This window comes from Conger conger, chromosome 12 (assembly GCF_963514075.1).
Source record: "Conger conger chromosome 12, fConCon1.1, whole genome shotgun sequence".
Lineage (NCBI taxonomy): Eukaryota > Metazoa > Chordata > Actinopteri > Anguilliformes > Congridae > Conger > Conger conger.
In genome coordinates this window covers 30,851,561-30,876,186 of record NC_083771.1, presented here as the reverse complement: position 1 = coordinate 30,876,186, position 24,626 = coordinate 30,851,561, and the positions used below count along the sequence as shown (strand labels likewise).

At 47.2% G+C, this 24,626-nt stretch overlaps 2 protein-coding genes across 2 annotated transcripts; one reads left to right on the top strand and one right to left on the bottom strand.

Annotated features, from left to right (window-relative positions):
- Window positions 1-13,014, bottom strand: polm (polymerase (DNA directed), mu). The gene is made up of 11 exons (XM_061262749.1): window positions 11,952-13,014; window positions 10,801-10,984; window positions 9,350-9,448; window positions 8,720-8,890; window positions 8,096-8,167; window positions 7,894-8,014; window positions 4,142-4,274; window positions 3,895-3,997; window positions 1,776-2,078; window positions 621-704; window positions 1-525 (listed from the first exon to the last, which is right to left on the bottom strand). The coding sequence occupies exons 1-11, from the start codon at window positions 12,128-12,130 to the stop codon at window positions 439-441; spliced, it is 1,536 nt and encodes a 511-aa protein (XP_061118733.1). The 5' UTR covers window positions 12,131-13,014; the 3' UTR covers window positions 1-438.
- Window positions 12,254-24,010, top strand: gnsb (glucosamine (N-acetyl)-6-sulfatase (Sanfilippo disease IIID), b). The gene is made up of 15 exons (XM_061262748.1): window positions 12,254-12,448; window positions 13,234-13,492; window positions 14,452-14,511; window positions 14,923-15,126; window positions 15,926-15,991; window positions 16,940-17,038; window positions 19,294-19,461; window positions 20,154-20,236; window positions 20,433-20,551; window positions 21,136-21,239; window positions 21,674-21,775; window positions 22,212-22,322; window positions 22,510-22,617; window positions 22,889-23,083; window positions 23,462-24,010. The coding sequence occupies exons 2-14, from the start codon at window positions 13,310-13,312 to the stop codon at window positions 23,039-23,041; spliced, it is 1,560 nt and encodes a 519-aa protein (XP_061118732.1). The 5' UTR covers window positions 12,254-12,448; window positions 13,234-13,309; the 3' UTR covers window positions 23,042-23,083; window positions 23,462-24,010.
- The last annotated feature ends 616 nt before the right edge of the window (window positions 24,011-24,626 follow it).

The window sequence follows — 24,626 nt, the reverse complement described above, 5'->3', positions numbered from 1 at the left end:
TGAAAAATACATATTTATTTTTACATTTTACTGTGACAAGTCATTCCTTTACAGTAATTAGAATTTCTAAAAAGGCACTGTTAAAATTGAGTACAGGAAGGATTGCACGGACCTAACATGCTTTCGGCACGTTAGACTAGGAGTGGGCGCATGAGCTAAATGTAAAGTACTGACACACTGTTTTTGCATTCACTGTTTCCCCTAGATTTAATATTAAAAACTATTCAAGTCAGTAATTAATTTCATGGTCCATTAAATGACTTCCAATATCCCCTGCAGATAAAAACAATAATAAAGTTACTCTTAATCTCCAGTGCAAAGCCAGGTTCTGTGTACACACACACACACACACACACACACACACATAAATATATAGAGTGTAAACATAAACCCAAGTTAAAGTGAATGAAAGTTCTTCCTCCAGTGTGTGTGGCTGGGTCAGGCATTCCTCTCAGATGGAGGGATGAACTCCAGGCCCACGAGAGCGAAGATCTCCTCCTCTGAGCAGGGCCGCAGGTATCGGTTCTGCCACACGCAGAGGGAGAGAGAGAGGCAGTCAGGAAACAGGGCTGAGTGGCAGCACCTCTACCCGTGTGTGTGTACCAGGCGCTGTAACGCACCTGTGTGCTGTCATACAGAGCGTGGCTACTGAGAGACATGCGCTTCTCCTGTCCCGCCCAACGTCTGAGGTCCCTCTCAAAGAGCTGCAGAGAGAGAGAGAGAGAGAGAGAGAGTGAGTGAGTGAGTGAGAGAGCTACATTTCAGTGAAGGGGGGTATAGGCAGGGTGAAGGTCTGGGTCAGTCTCAGTGATTGAAGATTGGGGTACGGGCAGAAAGATGAAACTGAGGAGGAAAGAGCAGTCTGCCTTGGAGCCTGAAAAAGAGAGTGAGAAAAGAGAGGGAGAAATGAAGGAGAGGCAGGGAGGAAGAAGGCCTCATTAGGGCACAGTTGATTGGCAGGCAGAGCGAAGGGGAGGGAAGTGAGGAAGACAACAGAGGGAGGGCCCTGACGCTGATACCGCTGACCGGAGTGCAGGCTGCTAATTAACCCGAGCCGACAGCAATTATCCCATTAATTCAGCAATTAACATCCAACCTCCCGGGTCAGCCGGGTTAGGCCCTGACTGGCAGCCCGCAAAGAGCAGCCAAGGCCAGTCGTCAGGGTGACACCAATCGGAGACCGGCCTCGATCCGTCACAACCAATCGCAGGGCAGCTATCCAGCGCTCACTGCTCCTGCTGTCTGAAGACACAGCCCATTACCTCTCACTGACTTTCAAGCAGAAAAGTGCTTCTGACATTCCCCACATGGAGAGAACACACACTGGAATTGCACATTACAAATCTGTGGGAAATCCGTCTTCCTAAGAGTCTGAACACAGACAGGAGCGCTCGTAGCATCTTGGATATTTAAATATTTTTTCAGCATCATTAAAAAAAAACCTGTCATCTCCAAAAAAGCAACAAACATGATGAGGAAAAACATTTACATTACATTAAACAAGTTAGTGATATGCCGCTTGAACAATCTTTATTAGTCACAAAGTCAGGGAACATTGACAGTACACAAAGGATGATGCGTACGCTTTGTTTATGTGGGGAAAAAAGAGGCATTTTTTTAACGATGGCAATGATATGAATAAACTAATAAAAAAGTAGAAGAGTAGAAGAAAGTAGAAGGAAGCACCAATCGCAGCACTGAACTAAGAGTTTAACTCCCATTACATTGTGTATAATGGTGCACGCTGGGGTGGGGTGACTGGCGTAGGTGACTACCTGCGACCCGGTCCAGCCCAGCAGAGCGAAGGCGAACTGACTGACGGGCGAGACCACCAGGTCCACCCTCACGGCCTTCCAGCCCGGGGACTCGCTTGCTCGCCGGCCCAGAGGAGAGCCGCGTTCCTGGGGCTGCTCCTCGCCGACGGCCTGGGGGTGCTGCTCGGGGCTAGCCTGGGGCCGCTCCAGTCTGAAGATGGAGAAGCACCTCTCAAAGCGGTCCATGTTGTGAGGGGGTCGGGCGGGCCCGTCCGTGGCCTCCAGGTAGGAGTTTATGTTGGTTTTCTGGTACAGCAGTAAACCCTGAAAGCCAGTCATTAACACCATGAGATTAACGCCAACACTTCCCAAGAAGACTCCAGAGGTGCCGGGACAAATGTTTTATACATAAACCAGAAAGTCTGCCCCTGCATTTCCTGCCATCCTTTGCATTTCCTTATTCTAGTCATGGTTACGTGAGAAATTAACGTTTGCACACAGATGCCCCTTCCACACCCAAGAAGACTGTACTACTGTCAGTCCTTGGTCTGTTAGCCTGAGCCATCAGGCCACTGCAACTGCTCCAGAAAGCTTCTGTGTGCCTGGTCTTTATCTTGCCGTGTTTGGCTTCCAGCGGCTGTGTGCATTGCATTCAGTTCTTTCACACCAGCATGCCAAGCTGAGAATGGTTGTGCCCCTTCCCGTCTATAGATGGTGATTACAGCACACAGTCCAACCACACCTCTCCATTCAGTCTCCTCTCTCCAGCTGGCTGTCCCGTCTCTGGCAGCCTCTCCACCCAGCCCCGACTCCACTCCATCCCCCGACGGTGGACAGACCTTCTCCGTTCAGAAAGCAGATTCACGAACTCACCTTTTCAGACTACACCTCGCACTTTGTTATCGAATGTTTTTTGTTTTTTATTCAACAAAAATTCAACCGTTTGTTTTCTATTTAAGAAGAAAAACCATCGTAAACGTCATCGCTTCGGATAATGCTAAATGACTCATTTGTACATTTTAATTGTCTGAGTAGGTTCGGGGGTCAGAGGGGTCCAGTAAGGAGTGTCTCTGACCCAGCTGAGCAGGGGAAAAGGCCTGGTCGCGCAGGGTGAAGGACTGTAAAGTGTACCGTGTTAACTGCGCTACAGACCCCCGCACTGTGCCTGACGCCCCCACAGCTCCAGCCCGGCTGCCTCAGCAGCCACCCATTTCAGGCAGAAATGAGGGACAGCTGCACCTGGCTTACTGAGCACCGGCTGCAGGGATCAGATGGCTGGATTAAAGAGGGAGAGGAAGAGAGAGAGAGAGGGAGAGAGAGAGAGAGAGGGAGGGAGGGAGAGAGAGAGAGGGAGGGAGAGAGAGAGAGAGCATGCAATGCGGGCCAAAGGCCCAATGCTAGCGGTCTCTTTCACCCTTGTTTGTCAGCCAGCGACCCGGAGCGCCCGTCCAATCACACTAGGCAGCCCTGCCGGAGCCCTATGAAGGAGGCGAAGCCAGGGAAGCTGACCCAAAAACGGAGGCACTCTTCTCAGCCCTAGTTGGCTTTCACTTCATTTATTTTTCAGTTTTTTTCCTTTCGCCCTTTCCCCCTGAATAGAATTTGTCCGTTAAATCCGGATTTAGTGAAAATTCAGAAAAACGCTCTTACTCACTCGCCCACCCCTTTTTTAATCTTTGCGCGCAGTGCTGGTCTTGGTAGGCCATTCAAGGGGAAAATAATGCCAGCATTGGTTGCATACATCACATTCAGTCTTAATGCAGTTTTAATACAGACGGTCCTTCCAGGTTCCAGTTGGTAAAAAGAGGCTCCATTGGGTAACTGGAAGACAGGCTTTGGAGAACATTTGGAGCAGCCTGTGTTGCAGTATCTATTTAACGACGCCTCCACAGAACTCACAATACGGAACAAAAAAAAAAAAAAGGGAATCCTTTTTCAGTATTGTATTCTCTGTAACATTCTTACTGCTCAGTGTTTTGAGTGCAATTCTCAGAAAGTGCTATACAAATGGCTTTATTATTATTATATTTGTATTATCAGCAACAGAAAATTCAGCCGTGGCAGAGACAGACCGCTTGACGTTATGAACATGGAGCTGACCATCTGGTCTGACAGGGTTGGGTTTAATTGAGGGTCTTACCCGAGCCTCCAGCCAGCTGACCACTTTTGGCATCAAGCCCTCCTCCTTGCCCTCCTCTGGGTGAGTGATGAGGAAGTCCACGTCGTGTCCGGTGGGCTTGCCCCTGCACAGGAAGCAGCGTGACCCAAGGGACCCCTGCCGTCGCCTTTGTAGTCCCCAAACCCCGCCCCCCCCCCACAGAATACCACCCTCACGATTACTCCAAAGGCAGTCATTTACAAAAGAAAAAGAAAAAACTCCAGCAAACCTCCTGAAACCCCCTGTCAGAGTTATTTCTGCCCCCGGCAACACCGCCTGAACCGCCTCTTCCACAATCTGACCAATGGAGTCTGCCTCTGCCTTGGTGACGGGCGTGTTGAGGTCATCATAATACTGTAGGCCTGCGGAAGAGGGGGAGAAGAGAGAATGACAAATAGAAGTGATGTCTACAAACCCAACAAAACAGCTCAGCGTCTCTGTCTCAAAGCACATTCGAATTCACAGAGAGCGCAGCAAAAACAGGACTTATTTAAGTGCAAATCTCATCAACCGTAGCCTGCCTCTCACCCACCCGCATCGCTAACTGCCAGTTTAAACAAGTCATCAGTGCTCGCTGAGTCAGAAAAGGCTCATTTCAGCCATAATGTGGAGACAATCAGCCACAATACTGCAGAATGAATGTGCATTTCACAGCTTTGCCTTTCCTGCTTGGCCTTGAGATGTTTCCCTGGTGTTTATCAGTGTGCGATGCTCACTCCTTTCCTCTTAAAATAAACTCCCATCATATTATATAAAAAATACTCCACCACCACCACCACCACCATTTTATTATGAACTAAAATAATGGCCTTAGGCAAGAACAACCACTGAATAAGTGAGAAAGCAGGCTTTTAACTCTCAACCGTTTTTTTATGTTACTCTCCAATATTCGTTGGATGATCTTGCCGACAGACTCGCTTGAGGCACAGACACTTTGCAAGATCTTGCACAGCGGGATTCCCACTCATTTCAGAGATCTGGGCTCCATCCTGGAGATCAGTGTTTCTGCTTAGGCCACAGTGCCTGTCGGTTTTGTTGTCGTTGGGCACCGAACCGATCAGTTAAAGCAGCCGATTACATTCAGCGCATCTCATCCGGTGTTCTTTGGTCTGAGCTTGGTTATTAACTTTAATGTGTAAATGAGAGCCAGCAGACAGTGTGGCCCGCCAGGATCGGGGTTGAGAAGGACTGCCGTAGTAACTTGAACTCCCGCCCTTCATCCAGTAAACCCGCGGCTTGGCATCTGCTGTTCTGATGCTTCTGAGGACTCCGGTAACTCTGCCTACGACTTTTCCCACAACGAGCTTGCTTGATCACTTGCGGTTAAGTTACTTCTGTTTAGCTGCAGCAAATTACTTTGGAAACAGAGAGCAGGTTGCAATGGGTAGTCAGCAATTACCCCAATTCCTATTTTGGAACAGCTGCGAGGGACTTGTGGCCACAATTTGAAGATGAGGACCATTTTTCACTTTGGCGTGGGTTCTGTACCTGGCTGCCCGGTGAGACTGCAACCTGCACTGCGCTTGTGTATATACTACACTGTGTATAGTCCTGACACAGTGTTTTACGCCTCTAGGAGAGATGTCTGTCATAATAAATACCTGTTTGTCTTTTATACAATGACTTCAGAAAGTATAACGCCTTCACTTGCCATTTTCGGCCATCAATTTAAACTCAATAACCCATAATGACAAAGTGAAAACATGTTGTTGGAAATGTATTAAAAAACTTGAGACTCAAAAGTATTCAGACCCTTTGCTGAGGCACATGATCAGGTGCATCCTGTTTGCTTTTCTTATCCTTGAGATGTGTCTAGAACTTGATTTGAGTCTGCTGTGGCAAATTGAATTGATTGGACATAGTATACACAGCATGTCAGGAAAAACCAAGCTATGAAGTCCAAGGAACTCTCTTTAGACCTCTGTGTTTAGAGGCACTGATCAGGGCAAGGGTATAAATGCATTTCTAAAGCTTTGAGTATTCCCAAATGCAGTGGCACACTGGCAAATAATTTGAGAAATGGAAGAAGTTTGGAACCACCAGGACCAAACCACTTTTCCTGGAGTTGGCCGTCCGGCCAAACTGAGTAACCGGCAAAGAAGGCTTCAGAAGTCCTCTGCAGAGATGGGAGAACCTGCCGGAAGGACGACCATCTCAGCAGCACTCCGTCAATCAGGCCTTCATGGTAGAGTGACTAGATGGAAGTCACTCTTGAGTAAAAGGCATACGACAGCCTGTTTGGAGATTTAGCGTAATCGCATTTAAACAGCACGCAGAAAAAGATTATCTGGTCTGATGAAGGCAAAATGAATGCAGCCACGTACAGAGAGGTCCTGTAGGCCACCAGGCTGGAGTGGCTTCAGGACTGTTCTGACTGTCCTCAAGTGGCCCAGCCAAAGCCAAAACTGAAACCCCATAAAACATCTGTGGAGATACCTGAAGATGGCAGTTCACAGACGCTTCCCATCCAATCTGACAGAGCTTCAGAGGATCTGCCAAGAGGAATGGCATAAACTGCCCAAATCCAGGTGTGCAAACCCTGGAGAGACTTACACAAGAAGACTCAAAGCAGTAATTGCTGCCAAAGGGGCTTCTACGTAGTACAGAATTAAGGGTCTGAATACTTATATAAATGAGAGATTTGGGTTTTTGATTAATACATGGGTGGCATGGATGGTGCAGTGGGTAGCACTGCCGCCTCACAGCAAGGAGGTCCTGGGTTCGAATCCCCGTCGGCCCGGGCCTCTCTGTGTGGAGTTTGCATGTTCTCCCCGTGTTTGCGTGGGTTTCCTCCGGGTACTCCGGTTTCCTCCCACAGTCCAAAGACATGCAGGTTAGGCTGATTGGAGCGTCTAAATTGCCCGTATGTATGAGTATGTGAGTGAATGTGTGCCCTGCGATGGACTGGCAACCTGTCCAGGGCGTATTCCTGCCTTTCACCCAATGTATGCTGGGATAGGCTCCAGCCCCCCTGTGACCCTGTTCAGGATAAGCAGGTTAAGATAATGGATGGATGGATGGGGTGGATGATTAATACATGAGCTAAAATTTCTAAAAACATATTTTCACTTTGCCATTATGGGTTATTGAGTATAGATTGATGGGCCTTTTGCCATATTATCCATTTAAAATGAAATCTACAACACAATAAAGTGTGAAAAAAGTGAAGGGGTCTGAATGTGTGCACAACTGGGTTGTCTTTGAGGTTGGTGGATGATGTGCCTTGGTGTTAGGCCCATTAATGTACAACTGGCTATTAAACACAGATCGATTTGGGGACGTAACATCTGTAAAATGCTAGATTGAGTAATGCAGCTTCCGCCCATGTTATTTCAAGGATTTCAAAGAAGGATACCCTTTTTAAAATTTGTTTAACAAGAGTGAGGGAGAGGGAGAAAATCAAGATAGCTGCAGAGAAGTAGGGCCAGTCGCAGAGCAACACGGACACAAGAACCATAAACATTATTTTTTGCTGTTCCCTACAAAAAAATGAAGCCATATCTGGCTTCCCTCTTTCGTCATCTGCCCAAGGCGCTGGAGCCGATAGACTTGGCCTGTACTGCAGCCACCGCAGATACAGAAGAGTGTTAAACAAACAAAGCACAATATTAGCAGCTTTGATAGGATTGTTTAATAGGATTGTTACTGAAGCGGCTAAGAATATGACAGAGTAATGATGCGTAGCGGGGCTAGCGCTAGCTATGGGAGGGTTAATAAACCTAATCTTCAGAAGTTTCTCATTAGCGACGTTCACACACAGAGGGGGGTTGCAGGCGGGGGGCCCCAGAAAACCCCCTTCCCCTGCGGTTACGCATCATTAAATCGCAGAGCTGAAACCAACAGAGAGAGTCGAGGGGACTGCCTCCACTGAAACTGAATTCCTGGAATGATGCTCACTACAACCAACAGTTATTCAGGTTATAAATATATTGAAGGTGGGCAGGATGGGAAACACAGGCGGGTGGTGGGGAACAGCCATACCTGCTTGCTGGGCATGGTTAAGCTTGTGCCCGGAGTTCAGCGCATCAGAGGGGAGCCGCAGACCCTCCCGAAACCAGCGGTCCGCAGTCTTTACCCCCACACCAAAAATATTAGTCAGTGCCTGAGAGACAAACAGAGCGGTCCTGATCAGACACTGAGAGAGGCAGGTCCACTAGGACAGCCCCCCCCTCGCATTCTGTACCTTCATCGCCTGGTACTGCTCGGACTGCAGCACCATCTCCACCTCCCTCGATGTGCCATCTTCCAGGATCTCCTGCAGAGAGGGAGAAAGAGGGAGGGGAAGAAAAGAGAACTACATTTTGGTGACCCTTAGGTGAGGGGGGGTAGCAGGTGAAGGTCTGGGTCCATCTCAGCAATTGAAGATACCCACACAAGAAGTTACGTGCAAAAGGAGGGGGATAAACTGGAGTGAGAACTCACAAACCTTCATATTTATACATAACCCAGATTCAGATGCTCATTAAAGCGCATTAACATAAATTTCCAACTTCAAAGACATGAGAGAGAGCAAGATTGAGAGAGAAACTGCTATTTTAATATTTTCCCCAATTAAACAATCATTAATTATATGTTCTTAAAATAATACTTATAATAAGTATGATCATCTCAAAAGTAGTTGAGAATATTGTTGTGGCTGCTCTACGTTTTATGTAAAGAATTCATCAGCAATACTATATCCATGTGTGATCGTTTGAATTTGAGGGGGGGGGGGGGGGGGGGGGAGAGAAGGAAAGTGTGCTGTAAAACAAACCCCGGCCCCGGAGTCAAACTCCACCCTCACTGGCCTTGAGTTGACCCGTCCCACCTTAATGACTCTCTGGGAATGCCCCCCAAGACAAGGTACGCCCTGGAGGTCCTCCATCTTATGCACGGCCTGGGGGAGGGCCTTCAGCACAGCCCCCGCCCTCCGGAAGGCCACACTCCGCCCCTCATCCTCACAGAACTCTGCGTTCTCTGCCAGGACCAGGAGAGCATCCTGAGGGAACAGAGACCATAAGGGCAATGCTACTATGCCCTCTGCCCGCCTCTCCCATCTGCCCTCTGTCATCCTGCTCCGGGAAGTGTGCCCCTCCATCAAATGTGCGCCATAAATAGGCCACCGTTTCCAAATGAAAATTATATTGCACTACATCCATTTAGCAGATGCTATTGTCCAGGGCAACTTATAAAGTGAAGAAATTTGTCTCAAAATAATGAGACGAGATAGGCTGAACTGTCTGTTGTGATCAAAAAATATTCTTATGTTTTTATGTACGTTCAATAGATTTATAGGAGCAGAAAAGTATCACCAACACTCACAAAATCACTGCAAACATTAACAAGTGCAAATAAGCTACACATTTTGCGGAGTTCCACAGTGTCAGACTCACAGATCATAGAACATGAAATCAGACAAGACTCTGACCAGAGCATTGTGAGAAAGAGGAAGCCTTACTGTGAGCAGTGCGTTATGGTGCTGTAATGGCGTTCTCCTCTGACACGCATATCCTTTCAGTGTGGGCACCATGGCACCATGGCTGGGCTCCGTCCTTACCTGACAATCACCCAGCACAAGGTGTAATCAACAGCTGAACAGGGCCAAAGGTGACACAGATATTGAGAACTTGAGAAGAAGTAGCTTAAAATGGTAAATGTCTGCATTTATATAGCGCATTCATCCAAAGCACTGTACAATTGTTGCTTCTCATTCACCCATTCACACACAGTCATCTAACATTGGGGGTTATGTGTCTTGCTCAGGGGCAGTTCGACACACCAAGGGGGGGATCAAACCGGCAACCCTCCAACTGACCAACGACCGCTCTTACTTCCTGAGCCAATGTCGCCTCTTCACTTAAGAAGCCTGACACTTGAAAAGACCTGAGGTTGATATGGTGCAAAGCAGGGGCCTTATGCAACTTTTTAAAGATGGTGCGCACTATTGGCACCCAACATCAGGCTGAACTTGTCCAATTCCCACCCAAATTTGGAACATGCAACCACAGCCACACGATGCACGTGCACGATCCCCACTGCCAATTTGGGTGAAAATAGCCATCTGCAGTTCTCCTCCGAAACATGTGGTGTCGCCAGACGGCTTCTTTTCACCCTGCGGCCCTGCATAGAGAGGAACTGGAGGAAGACCTTTCATATGAGGGTTTATCTTTAGCCTGTGGGGTTCAATGCATTTTTTTGCCCTCAACAGCAGGCTGGGGGCAGATGCCCGTGTTTTGATTGATGCCACTACTGAAGCGAACTCTGTTCTACCCTCTAAACTCTTAAGATTGCCTTTCCCCAAATAATCTGGACCGAGTTGAAAAATATGATTTGTCACTGTATAATTGTTTTTAAAGTGAGCAAAACAAAGAGGGGAAAAAAGGAACAGGTAAGCCTTGAACCATGGTCTCCTCCCTGAGAGACAATCACACTAACCACAACACAAAATCTGCTTGGGGCTGCGTGGGCGCCTGTTAGACCAGCTAGGGTCGCGAGAGAGCAATGAAACACACATCTTTAACCAACAGCGCATCTTTAACCGACAGCCCATCTTTAACCGACTGTGCCTCACCCTATTGAGCTACCAGCAACAAAGAATGTGTGTAAACAAGACTCTTCAAAATATGCATAACTATTACTTTTCACTCTGTCACTCCATGTGTGCGGGGCTATATTTGGCACCCTGTGGCTCTCCACAGGCAAGTGCGAATAGCACTGTCCTGAACAGCCAATAGAGACAGGAGCTGACAGGAGGTCCCAGTCGCCTCCTCCGGGAGAAGAACAGCACAAACATTTCCTGACAGAACGGTACGTTCGAGCGGAGGCACGGATCACAACAGAGACGTCAGGAACCACGTGCCCAGCGTGTGGTACCAGCCTGAGGCACGTGCTGGAGGCACCCTCACTCACCCGCAGCCGATGTCTGTCCAGGATGTCCACCGGGTGGCCGGCTGCCATGCTTTCCGTGAACCAGTTGATGTCCAGCAGGTGGGCGGAGTCTCCCGTCCTTCCTCCTCCTGGTGTCTGAGCCTCCAGCCAATCCCGCACCTCCTCCCCGGAGTTGTTTTCCGACACGACGTGAGTAACAAGCTGACTGAACCAGAGAAGACAGCATCAGAACAAACAGGTGGTAAATGTACTGCAGGGATGTGATTTCTTGTCTGGACGACTATCATCCTTTATTGGGCAGCTTTCGGGCCTGTGCGATCAGGCTGCTCCAAATCATCCAGAATGCTGCCGTCCACCTGGTCTTCAGCCCGCCAAAATCCACACACTCACATGCCACTTTGAGCACCAGCATTCAATTCAAATCACTCACACTGGCATACCAAGCTTCAAATGATACCTCTCCTTCCTGCCTTCAGAAAACGATCACACCATACACTCCAACTAGACCCCTCTATTCAGCATCATCCAACCGGCTGGCTGACCTATATCTTTCAAGCCCTGTCTCTTCTCTAAACAACCTTCCCCAATCACCCAGGAAGGCAGATTGACTCACCTTTTCCATTTCAACCTCAATTTATGTTCCCTGCCCCCTAACTTTAATTTGTCTTGACAAATCGTGATGGTGGCACTTATATGATTGCAACTCTACCCATCTCTAGCTCATATGGTTTTTGCCAAGTTGCCAAAATTACTAAATGTTAAATTGTAAATCGAACGTCACTGAGACACTCCAAGTCTTGATGGAGGCTAGTGTAGGTTCCATTTTTATTCCTAATTACTGAATATACGTATATCAATATCGCGTTTTAGACTGCCTCTGGCGGTCATTCAGAATTCATAGAACTATTTCTACATAAATCCGTAACTTGCGTTCTCATGGTTGGAACGCAGGAGTGCACCTACTAAAACCTGAAATGGCTATGTACTTGGAGTGCTACGTATCGTCTCTTTTCCACTGAGCATGATGCCTAAGAAAAATGTAGATGTCGGTGGAAGTGATCTTTAACTACGGAAGACAAAAACTGAGATTACGTACAATAATAATTTATTTGACTTTTCGTTTTCTTCACAATATCATTCCTTAAGTTTAACTCGTTTCTCCCATTCCCCACCTGTAACATTCCTCAACGCGAAATCCTTTTCTCCTGCCAAGTCCAGTGAGGAATGTTTTACGGCTCGCTCCCATCTTTCGCTCCAGGAGGAATATGATGACACTGGGGAACTTGGAAACCGCAATATCATCGCTACCCGCTGACCTCGAGTTTGTCTTCCTGCGTTTAAGAGGAACCATTTGGATTGCAGCTCGGCGCTGAAAATTGTTTCTTGTCCGGTGGAGCGCTCTTCAACTGCAGCTAAACGTCGATATAAATCAAGCTGAATGGCTATTTAAATAAACTAGCGCCACTGACACCTGAATTAGAACTAACTTTGTTCGTAACTTAGTGTTAACGATGCTCGAGCGCCGCAAAAGCGGTAGGCGTAGCCAAAATTACATTCGTTGTCACTCAAAATAGATCCGACTAGGAAACCGGAAGTCGTACATACCAGCGTGGCTAGCAAGCAAACTTTAATTAATTCGCATGTTTAACTGGAAATCAATCTTTAAAATGTATCCTTCATCATTTTCCTGACGTTCTCTCGGTATAAGACAGATCGACTGTATCTTTGTTCTAACCATTCCAACTAGCTTTTCCGACACATCAATGATAGCTAACGTTTGCTGGCATGACACACAAACAAGTGGCGTTTCAGAACACAGTTCCTCGATAATTATTAGCTAGCTAAAGGGAAAACTAAACGGTTGAGTTTTCAAGAAAGGGTGTCGCCATCAAGTACCTGCCCATACGAACACAAACTGGCTGTGACATGGTTAACTTTAGCTAGCTACTAAATACGGGCTTCTTTTCAAATTAATTTTATTGGTTAACGTTAGCTCAATGCCTTTGCAATTATTGCGATGAACCAAAGTAGAATACCAATACTGTCATGCATGGCTTTTGTCAGTGAATAATTAAGCCTGTGAGTATTTGCGGTGAAATATATTTTAAAATACTTATTGGCGTTGTGATGATTGGTGCTGGGAAATAACATTTCTAATCTAAATCTAAGCAAAAGAAATACATTAAGCAACTTATTAGCTACATATTTAGCATTGGCCAGCTATGTAGACTAACAAGCCAGTCTAATAATTAAACGTTTGAAACAAATTTAAGACACTGTGGTTGAGCTAAGTTAACGTCTCACTCGAAAGCCAGGGGAGGGAAGGAAAAAGAAAAAAAGAAAAAAGTACGTCATATGACCATTCGCGAGTTATTTGCACTTCCTCAAACTTTGCCAGACCTCCCCTTTGAGCAGCTTGTGGTGATTTTTGCTGTTTTTCTATAACCCCTCAAGATATCTTCCTATGTTCAAACGCTCCCTGCCAGGCGGATTAACAACAACGGGTAATATTGTGGGACGGTAGTTCCCAATGGCCGGAGCGGAGGCGATAGGAAGACCTAGTGTAGGGCATTGGGGTCTGCAAAGCATTGTGAGAGCCGCAGCGGTGTGTCTCTCTCTGGTCATCTGCCTGGTCAGGTGCACGGACTGTGCCAAGCCGAGTAACATCGTGTTCATTCTCACAGACGACCAGGATGTCGTCCTTGGAGGAATGGTGAGGGCTATTTACACACATGTTTTTTCTCTCTGGCTTGACTGTACTGTTACTGTCTGTACTTATTGACTGTTAATAGCCAGCTGCCTTTGATCATTTGTGGATCTAACCGCTTATGTTCCCTGAATTGCTTACACTGAATATGATGACGATGGTGGGTTTCATTCGCACCAGTTGTCGTAGTTTTCCGCCGCCCCGTGTCACCAGTGGTTGACTTTTTGCAGTTGATAAATTGAAGATTCAATTCTCACCTAAATGTGTAACCATTTCAGGCTGTTTATTCAACCACCAAGAAACCAAAAAACAAATAGAGCACACATTTGGGGGGTAGCCTACTACGCAGTTAAGACGCTCTGCATGACCAAATATGAGTATACAAATGAGTGTATGTAAATCGTAGATTAATATTCCCAGAATCATTTATCACAGTTTTCAAACCTGTTGCACCGCATGACATAGGCCTTTTGTGATTGTGAAACTAGCCTACGCCGGGGGGTTGGAATAAAACGACAACAAAGGCCATACATACAAATAATTCAACGGTTTATCTATATTAATTTTGCCAAACATTACCGCTAACATCAGAGACTGACTTTATTGCTGAGTCACCATCTGCACTGTTAATTAAATAATGTGAGTGAATGAATTAAATAATTAAAAGGACGACTGTACAGTGGAGATGGAGGGGACGAGGGTCGGGGAATCATGCGCCCAGTCGCGTTGGTGGAGCAGGTGATGCATGAGTAACTCGCAAACTCTCACCCATACTCATGCTTGAAACTGGAACCTTCCACTGAATCGAAGTGTAGGGGACTACGGGAAACGGCTGTGATCGCTTCTGCTTTCTTTTGTAGCTATCAGCAAAAGCCCCTTCTGTCTCCTCTTCTCCATCACCTCTCTCTCTCACTCTCTCTCTCACTCTCTCTCACTCTCTCTCTCACTCTCTCTCACTCTCTCAGACTCCTGTGAAGAAGGCCAAAGCCCTTATTGGTGATGCTGGTGTTTACTTCTCCAATGCTGTGAGTATATCTACTGCATGTCTAATGGAACATCATCTTAATCGGAACCTAGGAAATGTTCCCAGTGCACCAGACTACCTGTAGTTTGACCCGTTTCAGGTAAACTTGCAGTTTGGTACAGAGTGGTTTGTTTTTGCGATGAGGTTAGCAGAAAATGTGTTGTGTTGTCGTAGTTGCACCACTGCATCCAAATTATGCTGCAACATTGAAGGTATTATTAGTCATTGAGGTCACACCAAGAGTCAGCCAGAATCCCCCAGTTGAGTCTGGGTCCTCTCAAGGTTTGGTCCTACCTTGTAAGTTGCTGTAGGTTTGTTTGGGTGGGAGTTTAGGCTGAGGATGTGTGACAACCATTTGTGAAATGCACTATACTAATACATTTGTTTTGGGGGCCTCTGTCTCTTGTCCCAGTTTGCAGTGACTCCGCTCTGCTGTCCCAGCCGTAGCAGTATTCTGACGGGTCGGTACCCTCACAACCACGAGGTCCGAAACAACTCCCTGACTGGCAACTGCAGCAGCCCTGTGTGGCAGAAAGGCCCCGAATCCCTGGCCTTCCCCGTGTACCTCAGCAAGCAGCAGTACCAGACCTTCTACGGGGGAAAGTATCTCAACCAGGTCTGTATGTCTCCCTTCTCCGCCTGTCCCGTTTCTGAGATTAAATAATTACACAGTTATACAATGTTTTTCCGAAGTTGTGGACAGTCATGGCAGTCAATGCGTTTGACCTAACAAATTTAGATGCATGTATTTTTTGATCAGTTTTAAGTGGTTCCTCAGCTGAAATAGTTTCTGCCTCTGGGCTAACATATCGTTTAAACCAGGGCTGCCCACTCCTGCTCCTGGAGATCTGTTCTGTGGGTTGTCATTTCAACCATAATTTGGCACATCTGATTCTATTCATTATCAGCTGAAGGAGATCTCTAGCTGATGATTGAGGTGTGCTTTGTTAGGGTTGGAATGAAAACCTCCCGGATACTAAACCTCCAGGAACGGGGTTGGGCAGCCCTGTTGTTTGTCCACCCTTCAGTGTTGGTAAATAAGCAGCTCATCCCACTGTTCAAAAGGAAATGAAGACACAACATTGTTGTACTGCTGCTTTGTTTCCATGCAAATGAGGCACTGTGTTTACAGTCAATGCGAAGCTGATGAAGTGGCTGATTGATTGGTTGTGGGCCCCACCCCCTTCTCTCACCCTCTGTTTCAATTCCTCTCTCTGTGTTTCACCTTTCAGAACTTCACCAATTTTTTTTCCCTGTTTTTGTTTCACTAAGTGCTTCACCGAACACTGAACAGTGTACAAGAGAACTTTCTGCTTGTCTGCTCCTCTCTTTTTCTGTCTCTCTCCCGTCACACTCCCTCGCTCTTTCCTCTCAGTCACCCGTTTCTTTGTCTCCTTCTCTCTCCGTCTCCTCAGTATGGAAAGAAGGAGGCCGGAGATGTGGCCTATGTTCCTCCAGGCTGGGACCAGTGGCACGCGCTGGTGAGTCTCCTCCTCCTCCCCTGTGTCCCCGACTCACCAACCCACTGTCTGACTCATGCAACGCGTCTTCACCACCACCCCCGCGTCAAATACGTAATAGTTTTGGATTCAAGTGCTTTTCTTTGCTCGATTGATCTTGCCTGGTGCAATTGAGCCAACCATGAGGACCAGAACGCGGGGTTTGCACTTTTTGAGAGCATTTCATAGGCTTCAACACACCAGACAAGCTCATAAAGTGTAGAAAAGTATTTGAATCCAAAACAATCTGACCCAGGTCTGTTCAGCAGTGGGATATTTTCACATTTGGCCCTCAACAGAAGATCATCCCCCTCTTCTTCATTTGGTCATGTCACGGATCTGACTGACAAATCCAAATCCAGCCCTGGTTCTCTTTTTTCCCTGGTAATTAGTGCTACTGATTGGCCAGACTGTCTTCACACCTGACTCCCAGGTAAAGGGAGGGTGATCACACCTGACTCCCAGGTAAAGGGAGGGTGATCACACCTGACTCCCAGGTAAAGGGAGGGTGGACACACCTGACTCCCAGGTAAAGGGAGGGTGATCACACCTGACTCCCAGGTAAAGGGAGGGTGGACACACCTGACTCCCAGATAAAGGGAGGGTGGACACACCTGACTCCCAGATAAAGGGAGGGTGGACACACCTGACTCCCAGGTAAAGGGAGGGTGGAAAGCCCTTGAGGACTATGATTCGAGTAACCGAGGGTCACATTGCTGGGGGCTGTAGCGCTGATGTGTGCCAAGGGATGTTCACAAGCTAAGAGGCTTTGTGACGCAGCATACGGACCGTGGGGTTCATTCCCTGCCTCGCACTGTGGAGCAGAATCATCAGCCTTTCCAAAAACACACACACACACACAGCTCCATTTTCCACCAGCAGGCGACTCATTCTCGGGAGGCTGTATTGACATCAGTGTCTTGCTTGCAGGTGGGGAACTCCCAGTACTACAACTACACCCTGTCTGTGAATGGCAAAGAGGAGAAGCACGGGGACAGCTATGATACGGACTACCTCACCGACCTCATTGTGAGTCTGCGAGCACCATCCCCCTGAACTTTGGCTGTGTATGGCCTAGACGCCCTCAACGTCGTAAAAAGCCACAGTCTGCTCATGGTGTTGACTCCAGTGACACCCCCCACCCCCCTCCATAACCCTACCCCGTCCCAAAACCTCCTGACCCTACCTCACACCAAACCCCCCTGACCCTGCCCCATCCCAAACCCCTCTGACCCTGCCCCATCCCAAACCCCCCTGACCCTGCCCTATCCCAAATTCCCCTGACCCTGCCCTATCCCAAACCCCCCTGACCCTGCCCCATCCCAAACCCCCCTGACCCTGCCCTATCCCAAACCCCCCTGACCCTGCCCCATCCCAAACCCCCCTGCCCCTGCCCCATCCCAAACCCCCTGACCCTGCCCCATCCCAAACCCCCCTGACCCTGACCCTGCCCCATCCCAAACCCCCCTGACCCTGCCCCATCCCAAACCCCCCTGACCCTGCCCCATCCCAAACCCCCCTGACCCTGCCCTATCCCAAACCCCCCTGACCCTGCCCTATCCCAAACCCCCCTGACCCTGCCCCATCCCAAACCCCCCTGACCCTGCCCTATCCCAAACCCCCCTGACCCTGCCCCATCCCAAACCCCCCTGACCCTGCCCCATCCCAAACCCCCCTGACCCTGCCCTATCCCAAACCCCCCTGACCTTGCCCCATCCCAAACCCCCCTGACCCTGCCCCATCCCAAACCCCCCTGACCCTGCCCTATCCCAAACCCCCCTGACCCTGCCCCATCCCAAACCCCCCTGACCCTGCCCCATCCCAAACCCCCCTGACCCTGCCCCATCCCTAACCCCCCTGACCCTGCCCCATCCCTAACCCCCCTGACCCTGCCCTATCCCAAACCCCCTGACCCTGCTCCATCCCAAACCCCCCTGACCCTGCCCCATCCCAAACCCCCCTGACCCTGCCCCATCCCAAACCCCCCTGACCCTGCCCTATCCCAAACCCCCCTGACCCTGCCCTATCCCAAACCCCCCTGACCCTGCTCCATCCCAAACCCCCCTGACCCTGCTCCATCCCAACCCCCCTGACCCTGCGTCAGATGGCTGAGAAGCAGCTAAGAAGGATAAAAAGGATGTTCATTGTATTCAGTTTAGATGACGCTTTAAAGTGAAAATCTGGTGATAGACATGCAGCTGAATACCTCTGTGTCACAATCCCAGAAAGAAAGTTTGTTATGAACTTCCTTGTTTAAACTGAAGATCAAGGTCTGCAAGTTTGCAGTGTGTTTCCTTATGAGACACCCCCCCACCCCCCACCCCACCCCCCCGACCACCCCTTAGGTGCATTACTTCATTAGGCAGTACAGCTGATCACATGCGCAGTGCAGTGTGTTATTGATAGTGAGCGTAATGCTAACTCTACAGGAATGTGGACCAGGAAAGCAGAACCTGTTCCACCCATTAAAAACCCGCTCTGTCACTTTCCCTGGCTTTTTAACGGCCCCCTCGATTCTTTGAGTTAATCAGCTACACCTTGACACACAATCTTGAACCTGCTTTTATAGGTCTGAACCTCACACTGGTGTGTTCAAGCACTTTGTGTTATTGCCCCTCTCCTGTCCCTGTGTCCTTTACCATGGCAACCGTTTCATTGATAAGCTGCAGAAGCAAAGTTCCCCCTTGGTGATAGCATCCACAGTATAGGAGGCCTGTTGGCTGATCGAACATTCACTACCGTTCAAAAGTTTGGGGTCACCTTTCTTTTTTCTGATTTTGTATTTTATTTTCTTTGTTTGTAATTAAAACATTCTTACATGGTCAAAGCACAGACTCTGTGAGCTTTTCTGAACGGGTATTTTTTTTAAATACATTTAGGTTTCACTCTGCAGTAATTACAGCAGGTTGTCCTACATGCGATACTAAAACTCTTAGCATTTGACTGGATCTCTATGGGAATTGGGGGGTGGCTCTAGGTTCAGCTGTAAATTATGCTGATGCAGTATGGAACACATTTGTTGGCTAAATGGTTTTAAGTCATCAAGGGTCCAAGGTATCAAATGAGCCTCAAACCATTGTGCTGCTGTCAGATATGGAGTAGATGTTACAACAGTTGTTTCTCTTGAATATTTTTTCCATCAAGTTCAACAGGAAAATTAATCAGGAGACAAGGTGCCCCCAAACCTTTGAACGGTAGTGTACACATGCACTGTTCCATTGTCATAAGGAGATGCTTATGTGATTTGTATTGAATGAGGCCTCTAAATTGCACCCTCCCTCCAGGTAAACAGGTCACTGCGTTTCCTTGATGACCGGAGCCCCCAGCACCCGTTCTTCATGATGCTGTCCCCGCCCGCCCCCCACTCGCCCTGGACGGCCGCGCCCCAGTATGCGAAGACCTTCAGCAACGTGAAAGCTCCACGAGATGGCAGCTTCGACAAGCCCGGAAAGGTACCGGTCCTGGGTCGAATAATGCTGAAACTCTTTAAATGCCAGCAAAGTCCGATAAAGGCTTCTGCAGGTCTGTGAGAATTTTCAACGAAGGCTGTTACTAACCAGTTTTTTTTACAAATCGCAGCAGGAATCATTTTGTTCTGAATTTGATTAATACTTTTCTTTCTTTTTTTAATTGTCGTTTTCAGGAATTACAAAATTTGTGGTTTTTGTTTTTACAGTGCTGGGAACTGTCTCCTATATGGACAGACAGCATGTCAGCTAGGCAGCACTGTCTCTTAGGAACAGTCTGTTATTCAATTGACACAGATAATATTTACACTGCTGTAGATTGCAAGATTACAGTACAAGACTGCCTTATCTTTATTGATTAGGAAAGCAGTACCTCGTCCTGAAGGGAAAGGCAAGGGTCTTCTCGGTCTCCTTTTTGTTGTGCCCCATGGTCAGTTCCCATGTTTACAGCTGCTTCCTAAACGATTCTTAAGACGTTAACTGGCTGAGAAGGGCAAGATAGTGCATTTAATTTTAGACAATGCAACATTAAATCATACACGAAGGAAACAGACAAGGATTTTTTCCTCTGTGCTGCAACCTAGTGGCCAGAAAGGTCTCCCACGGAAGGTTCTGGAGCAGAATTCTGTGAGAAGGGTGTACTGGAGGGTCCTTCAGCGTTTATGCTTGTGTTGCAGGACAAGCACTGGTTACTACGGCAACCCCTCAACCCCATGACCAACAGCTCCATAGACTTCTTGGACAACGCTTTTCGCAGGAGGTAGAGTGCACATGAAAAAAAGTTTTCTTGGGAAAACATTTGGAAACAAACTGCCCAGCACTACTCCACATCAATCAAAATAAGCTTTAATAAAACCGTTCAGATTTTCATAAATAGGTAGGTGTAGAATTTTCTACACAATAGTCTTCCTGGTGGAGGTGCTAATTTCACCGCGGCTCTGTTACCTGGTCGACAGGTGGCAGACTCTGCTGTCTGTGGACGACCTGGTGGAGAAGGTGGTGCAGAAGTTGCAGGACATAAAGGAGCTGAACAACACCTACGTCTTCTTCTCCTCCGACCACGGATACCACACAGGTGAGGTTTACGTTCGCTCATGTAACCGCCACAGTACATGTGACACACATTCTAGGTGAGAAGCTGGCCTGCTAAACCTGAAGTCTCTGTGTCTCTGCTTATCTATATTTATCTGCTGTAGTGTTAATCTCTCCCCCACAACATGCCCATGCCCCCATTAATACATAATATGCAGTTGTTTCTTAATTCTTTAGCAGTGAAATAAAACACAGTGAATGTTTGGTATGGTAAGCGCCATTGCGTACAAAAAGGCCAGCTTAGCTGAACCAGAAAAGGACACATTCAATGGTACGGGTTCATTAAATAAGAACGAAGGGGTCAAAAGGATGACCATTCTCCAGAGCCAGTAACAATGTTTGGTGGTTAAATCAGATTTCACCGGAGAGTTCTTGGAAATTATCACTAATTTGATTTTGAAGGGCAGCATATTAGGAAAGTCCATTAATATAAGAATGTTATGGTAATTTGTCGTTTTTCATTCTGATAGTTGTGTGGTTATATGTACTCTAGCTTATTGCTTATTGCTATATGCTGCCAATGTTTTTTCCCCACAAATAAACATCAGTGCTCTTCCATTCCCACAGGCCAGTTCTCTCTGCCTATAGACAAGAGGCAGCTGTACGAGTTTGACATTCGGGTTCCGCTCATGGTTCGAGGCCCTGGCATCAAGCCGAGCCAGACCCTGAAGGTAAGACCAGCCAGCCAACTGGACCCCAACAAAAGGCCTTCACCCCCTCCTCCCAATTGTACATACGACATGGGGCGTGCCGACATAACGCAATGGAAAATTTGAGATGAAAGTCCTCCCACATCATGATTAGGAGCACAGAATGACCCTTCTGGAACTTTAAGCTGTTCCTTTGATCATTTTGAGTAGAAAGGGGCTTTAATGTGAACTTTGGATTTTGAATGCATTCTGCAAACGGCTTTGCAGCTATCCTTATTCAAATTGCAAACTTCTTTTTTTCCAGTCATTGAAAGTCATAATTCTACTTCATTCTGTCTGAATTCTATAATTCTGAAATTGCCTAGTCTTGTTTGTAATTATCTGGTGATATTGAACATGCACGATTAAAGAATCCTCCATCTGTCTGTGTTTCTGTCTGTCGGTCTCCCTGCCAGGATCCAGTGCTGAACATTGACTTTGGCCCCACCTTCCTGGACATCGCCGGGATTAACCTGACCGAGGTGAACATGGACGGCCAGTCCTTCCTGCCACAGATGGTGAGTCGTCTGGCTGGGGGTGGCGCAGGGTGCTGGGATGGTATTGGGCAGTTTTTGAACAGACACATCGTGGAGTAGCTGCTCTCAGTGAGAGTGAGTGAATGCATGTATGCGTGTAATGGCATACTGCTCCCTCTTGTACTGATGTCTTTGTTAGGACGGCCTGTAGCGTAGTGGTTAAGGTACATGACTGGGACCCGCATGGTCAGTGGTTCGATCCCCGGTGTAGCCACTATAAGATCCGCACAGCCGTTGGGCCCTTGAGCAAGGCCCTTAACCCTGCATTGCTCCATGGGAGGATTGTCTCCTGCTTAGTCTTATCAACCTTATGTCGCTCTGGATAAGAGCGTCTGTCAAATGCCATTAATGTAATGTAATGTAATGTAATGTAATGTAATGTAATGTAATGTAATGTAATGCTCAAATCAACCCCCAGGCCCCGTCCTTACGCAATGGGACCTCTCGCCCTTACTTCCTGGTGGAGTACACTGGAGAGGGACACTCCGCCCCTGATCCCGCCTGCCCCAAGCTTGGCCCGGGCCTGTCTGTGAGTCCAGCACTCCAAATATTTCATCTAAGAAATTAGGTAGTGGTGGGTAAGAGGCTCATTTAAAATGGGGAAAAGTGCCTCAGTAGTTTGGGTATATACTATTGGTGAAGGTTGAGTGTTATTGACTTTCTCTCTCGCTCTCATTCGTGCTGTGATACCCATGAATTGATATGTGCATCCGCAGCAATGCTTCCCGGACTGCGTGTGCGAAGACGCCTTCAACAACACGTACGCTTGCGTGCGCACCCTGACCAACTACAACATGCAGTACTGTGAGTTTGCTGACCAGGAGGTGAGTCCTCACACTGCCATTTGAGCCACAGGCCTCAGTAAATTAATCAGTAAAGCTTACCATTATGTTTTCACACCGCTCCATTTCTTTCCCCCTCCCATCTTGGTTGTATTCTGTTACGTGTCTTGAGAGACGCAAAGGAGATGAGTGCATCAAGTGCTGTCTTTGCCTGAATTATACAGCGACGTGTGATTTTCGGCCGTTGTTTCCTATTGCTATTTTAAAGCAGCCCATGTCACCAATTTGTCTCGCCTTTCCCCCCCTCTCTCAGTCCTTCGTGGAGGTCTACAACTTGACCTCTGACCCTCATCAGCTTGAGAACATTGTGAAGAAGGTTGACCCTGTCATCCTGCAGACCATGAACCAAAGACTGATCCGGCTCCAGTCCTGCATGGGAAGCAGCTGCAGGGACACCAAGTATTAGCCAATCAAGACAGGGTGGGCGGGACCTTGACCCTCTACTAAGGTACAGGATGGCCGGACATAGGAACTGGGCAAAGTGGTGTGTTAAAGTGTATCTGCACACACAGCCTGTCTGCTGCACTCTGCGTCTAATGCTAGCACTCCTGTGGCACTGTGGATCCTGTGTGAAGTGGGGTGTGAAGTAGTCACTGCTTCATGGGTGAACTGCACTGGAGGAGTGTACGCACTCAGCTGCAGTGCTTCCTGAGTGAGTGTGGGTAGTCCAGCGGTGACCTAAGTGATGCAGGCAGCGATTCTAAATCGGTCCAAAAAATTGTTTGAAATAGATTCTGTTCATTTTAGCCTCAGGCTTTAGATTGTTTTCTTTGACCATTCTTTGGTCCTGAATGTCTGAGCTGAACTCTAAATTTATCTCTTTCAGATTGTTGAGCACTTTCCAGTGGGAGTGAAGGACGGAACGACCGACTCCGTTTGAATGTGAACCCAATTGTTTTTCTGTCTTCATTTTGTTTTCTTCTTCTTTATCAAAGCCAAAGTCCGGCTGTTCACCTCAAGAGAGATTTATATTCAGTTTGTGAAACTTGTCTTCTGTTTCTTAGCTTGTAAGTACCGTTTTACTAACTGAGATATATATTGCATCACTCGTTTCACTGTAATGGGATCGTCTCAGTAAATGCTCCTTCAGAGTGAATTTCAGTGAATTTCTTTTTGTGTTTTTGGTTTGTTTTCTTGTTTCTTGTTTTTTAATGTAAAAAAGGAAGGCCAGGGAAGACCGAAGGGAAAACAATAACACAAATTCTGCAAACTGTGGGAATCTTTCTTATTTTTTATTTTTTTGGCTGAAAAACTGTGCCTTGTACTGATGCTCTGGACCTTTGCACTGACGCAAGGATTTCATGATTTTATGCCTTTGTACTGTGTTTATATAGCTGCAGATTTGAAAGTCAATAAAATTGAAATGAATCAAAAACCAGTCTGTTACTCTGATTTTGTGGCATGACTAGAAACGATTGGAACATCAGCTTCGTTATGGAAAGCCACTGCCTTGTTTTGGTAGAAAGCAAACATGGGATCAAGGACTAGAGGACAGGGGTGTACTACTGAGAGGTGCATTGAGTGTTCATGGGGTAATAGGGTGAACTGTGTCTAGATATTAATGTGAATAAAGTTTACTTAGACTATCTTTACAATGACACAAAACGCTTGTTTATGAGTTATAGTGTCTTCGGTAATTCCATGCAAGCTTGTGTGATCCACATATCAATGTATCTATCAGGAAAAGGTTACGAAGCCATTTCTTTTGAGGTGGTGTTCTATGGACCGATGAGTTAAAAGTGTAACCTTTTCGATAACAACGGTCTCGTTATGTCTGATGTCTGATGTAACACACATGCAACACTTCACTAAGAATTTACCAATTTGTTGGAATTAAAGCAATTCTACAAAGAAAAGTTCTGTATGCCAATGTAAAAGACTGATTTCAAATTATTGGAAGCGTTTGTCTGGTGCAACCAGTTAAGTTTAAGGGACAATTACCTTTTAACATGGGTGATTTCATTTTTCATTACGAAGACACACGAAGACAC

Excerpts from the sequence above, each read along its gene's own strand:
- polm (XM_061262749.1), bottom strand. The coding sequence starts at position 12,130 with ATGGTTCCTCTTAAACGCAGGAAGACAAACTCGAGGTCAGCGGGTAGC. Across the intron at positions 8,891-9,349 it reads ACCATAACGCACTGCTCACA|GATGCTCTCCTGGTCCTGGC; the intron begins GTAAGGCTTCCT and ends CTGTTCCCTCAG. Across the intron at positions 705-1,775 it reads TGGGCTGGACCGGGTCGCAG|CTCTTTGAGAGGGACCTCAG; the intron begins GTAGTCACCTAC and ends CTCTCTCTGCAG.
- gnsb (XM_061262748.1), top strand. The coding sequence starts at position 13,310 with ATGGCCGGAGCGGAGGCGATAGGAAGACCTAGTGTAGGGCATTGGGGT. Across the intron at positions 20,237-20,432 it reads GACAACGCTTTTCGCAGGAG|GTGGCAGACTCTGCTGTCTG; the intron begins GTAGAGTGCACA and ends CCTGGTCGACAG. Across the intron at positions 20,552-21,135 it reads CGACCACGGATACCACACAG|GCCAGTTCTCTCTGCCTATA; the intron begins GTGAGGTTTACG and ends CCATTCCCACAG.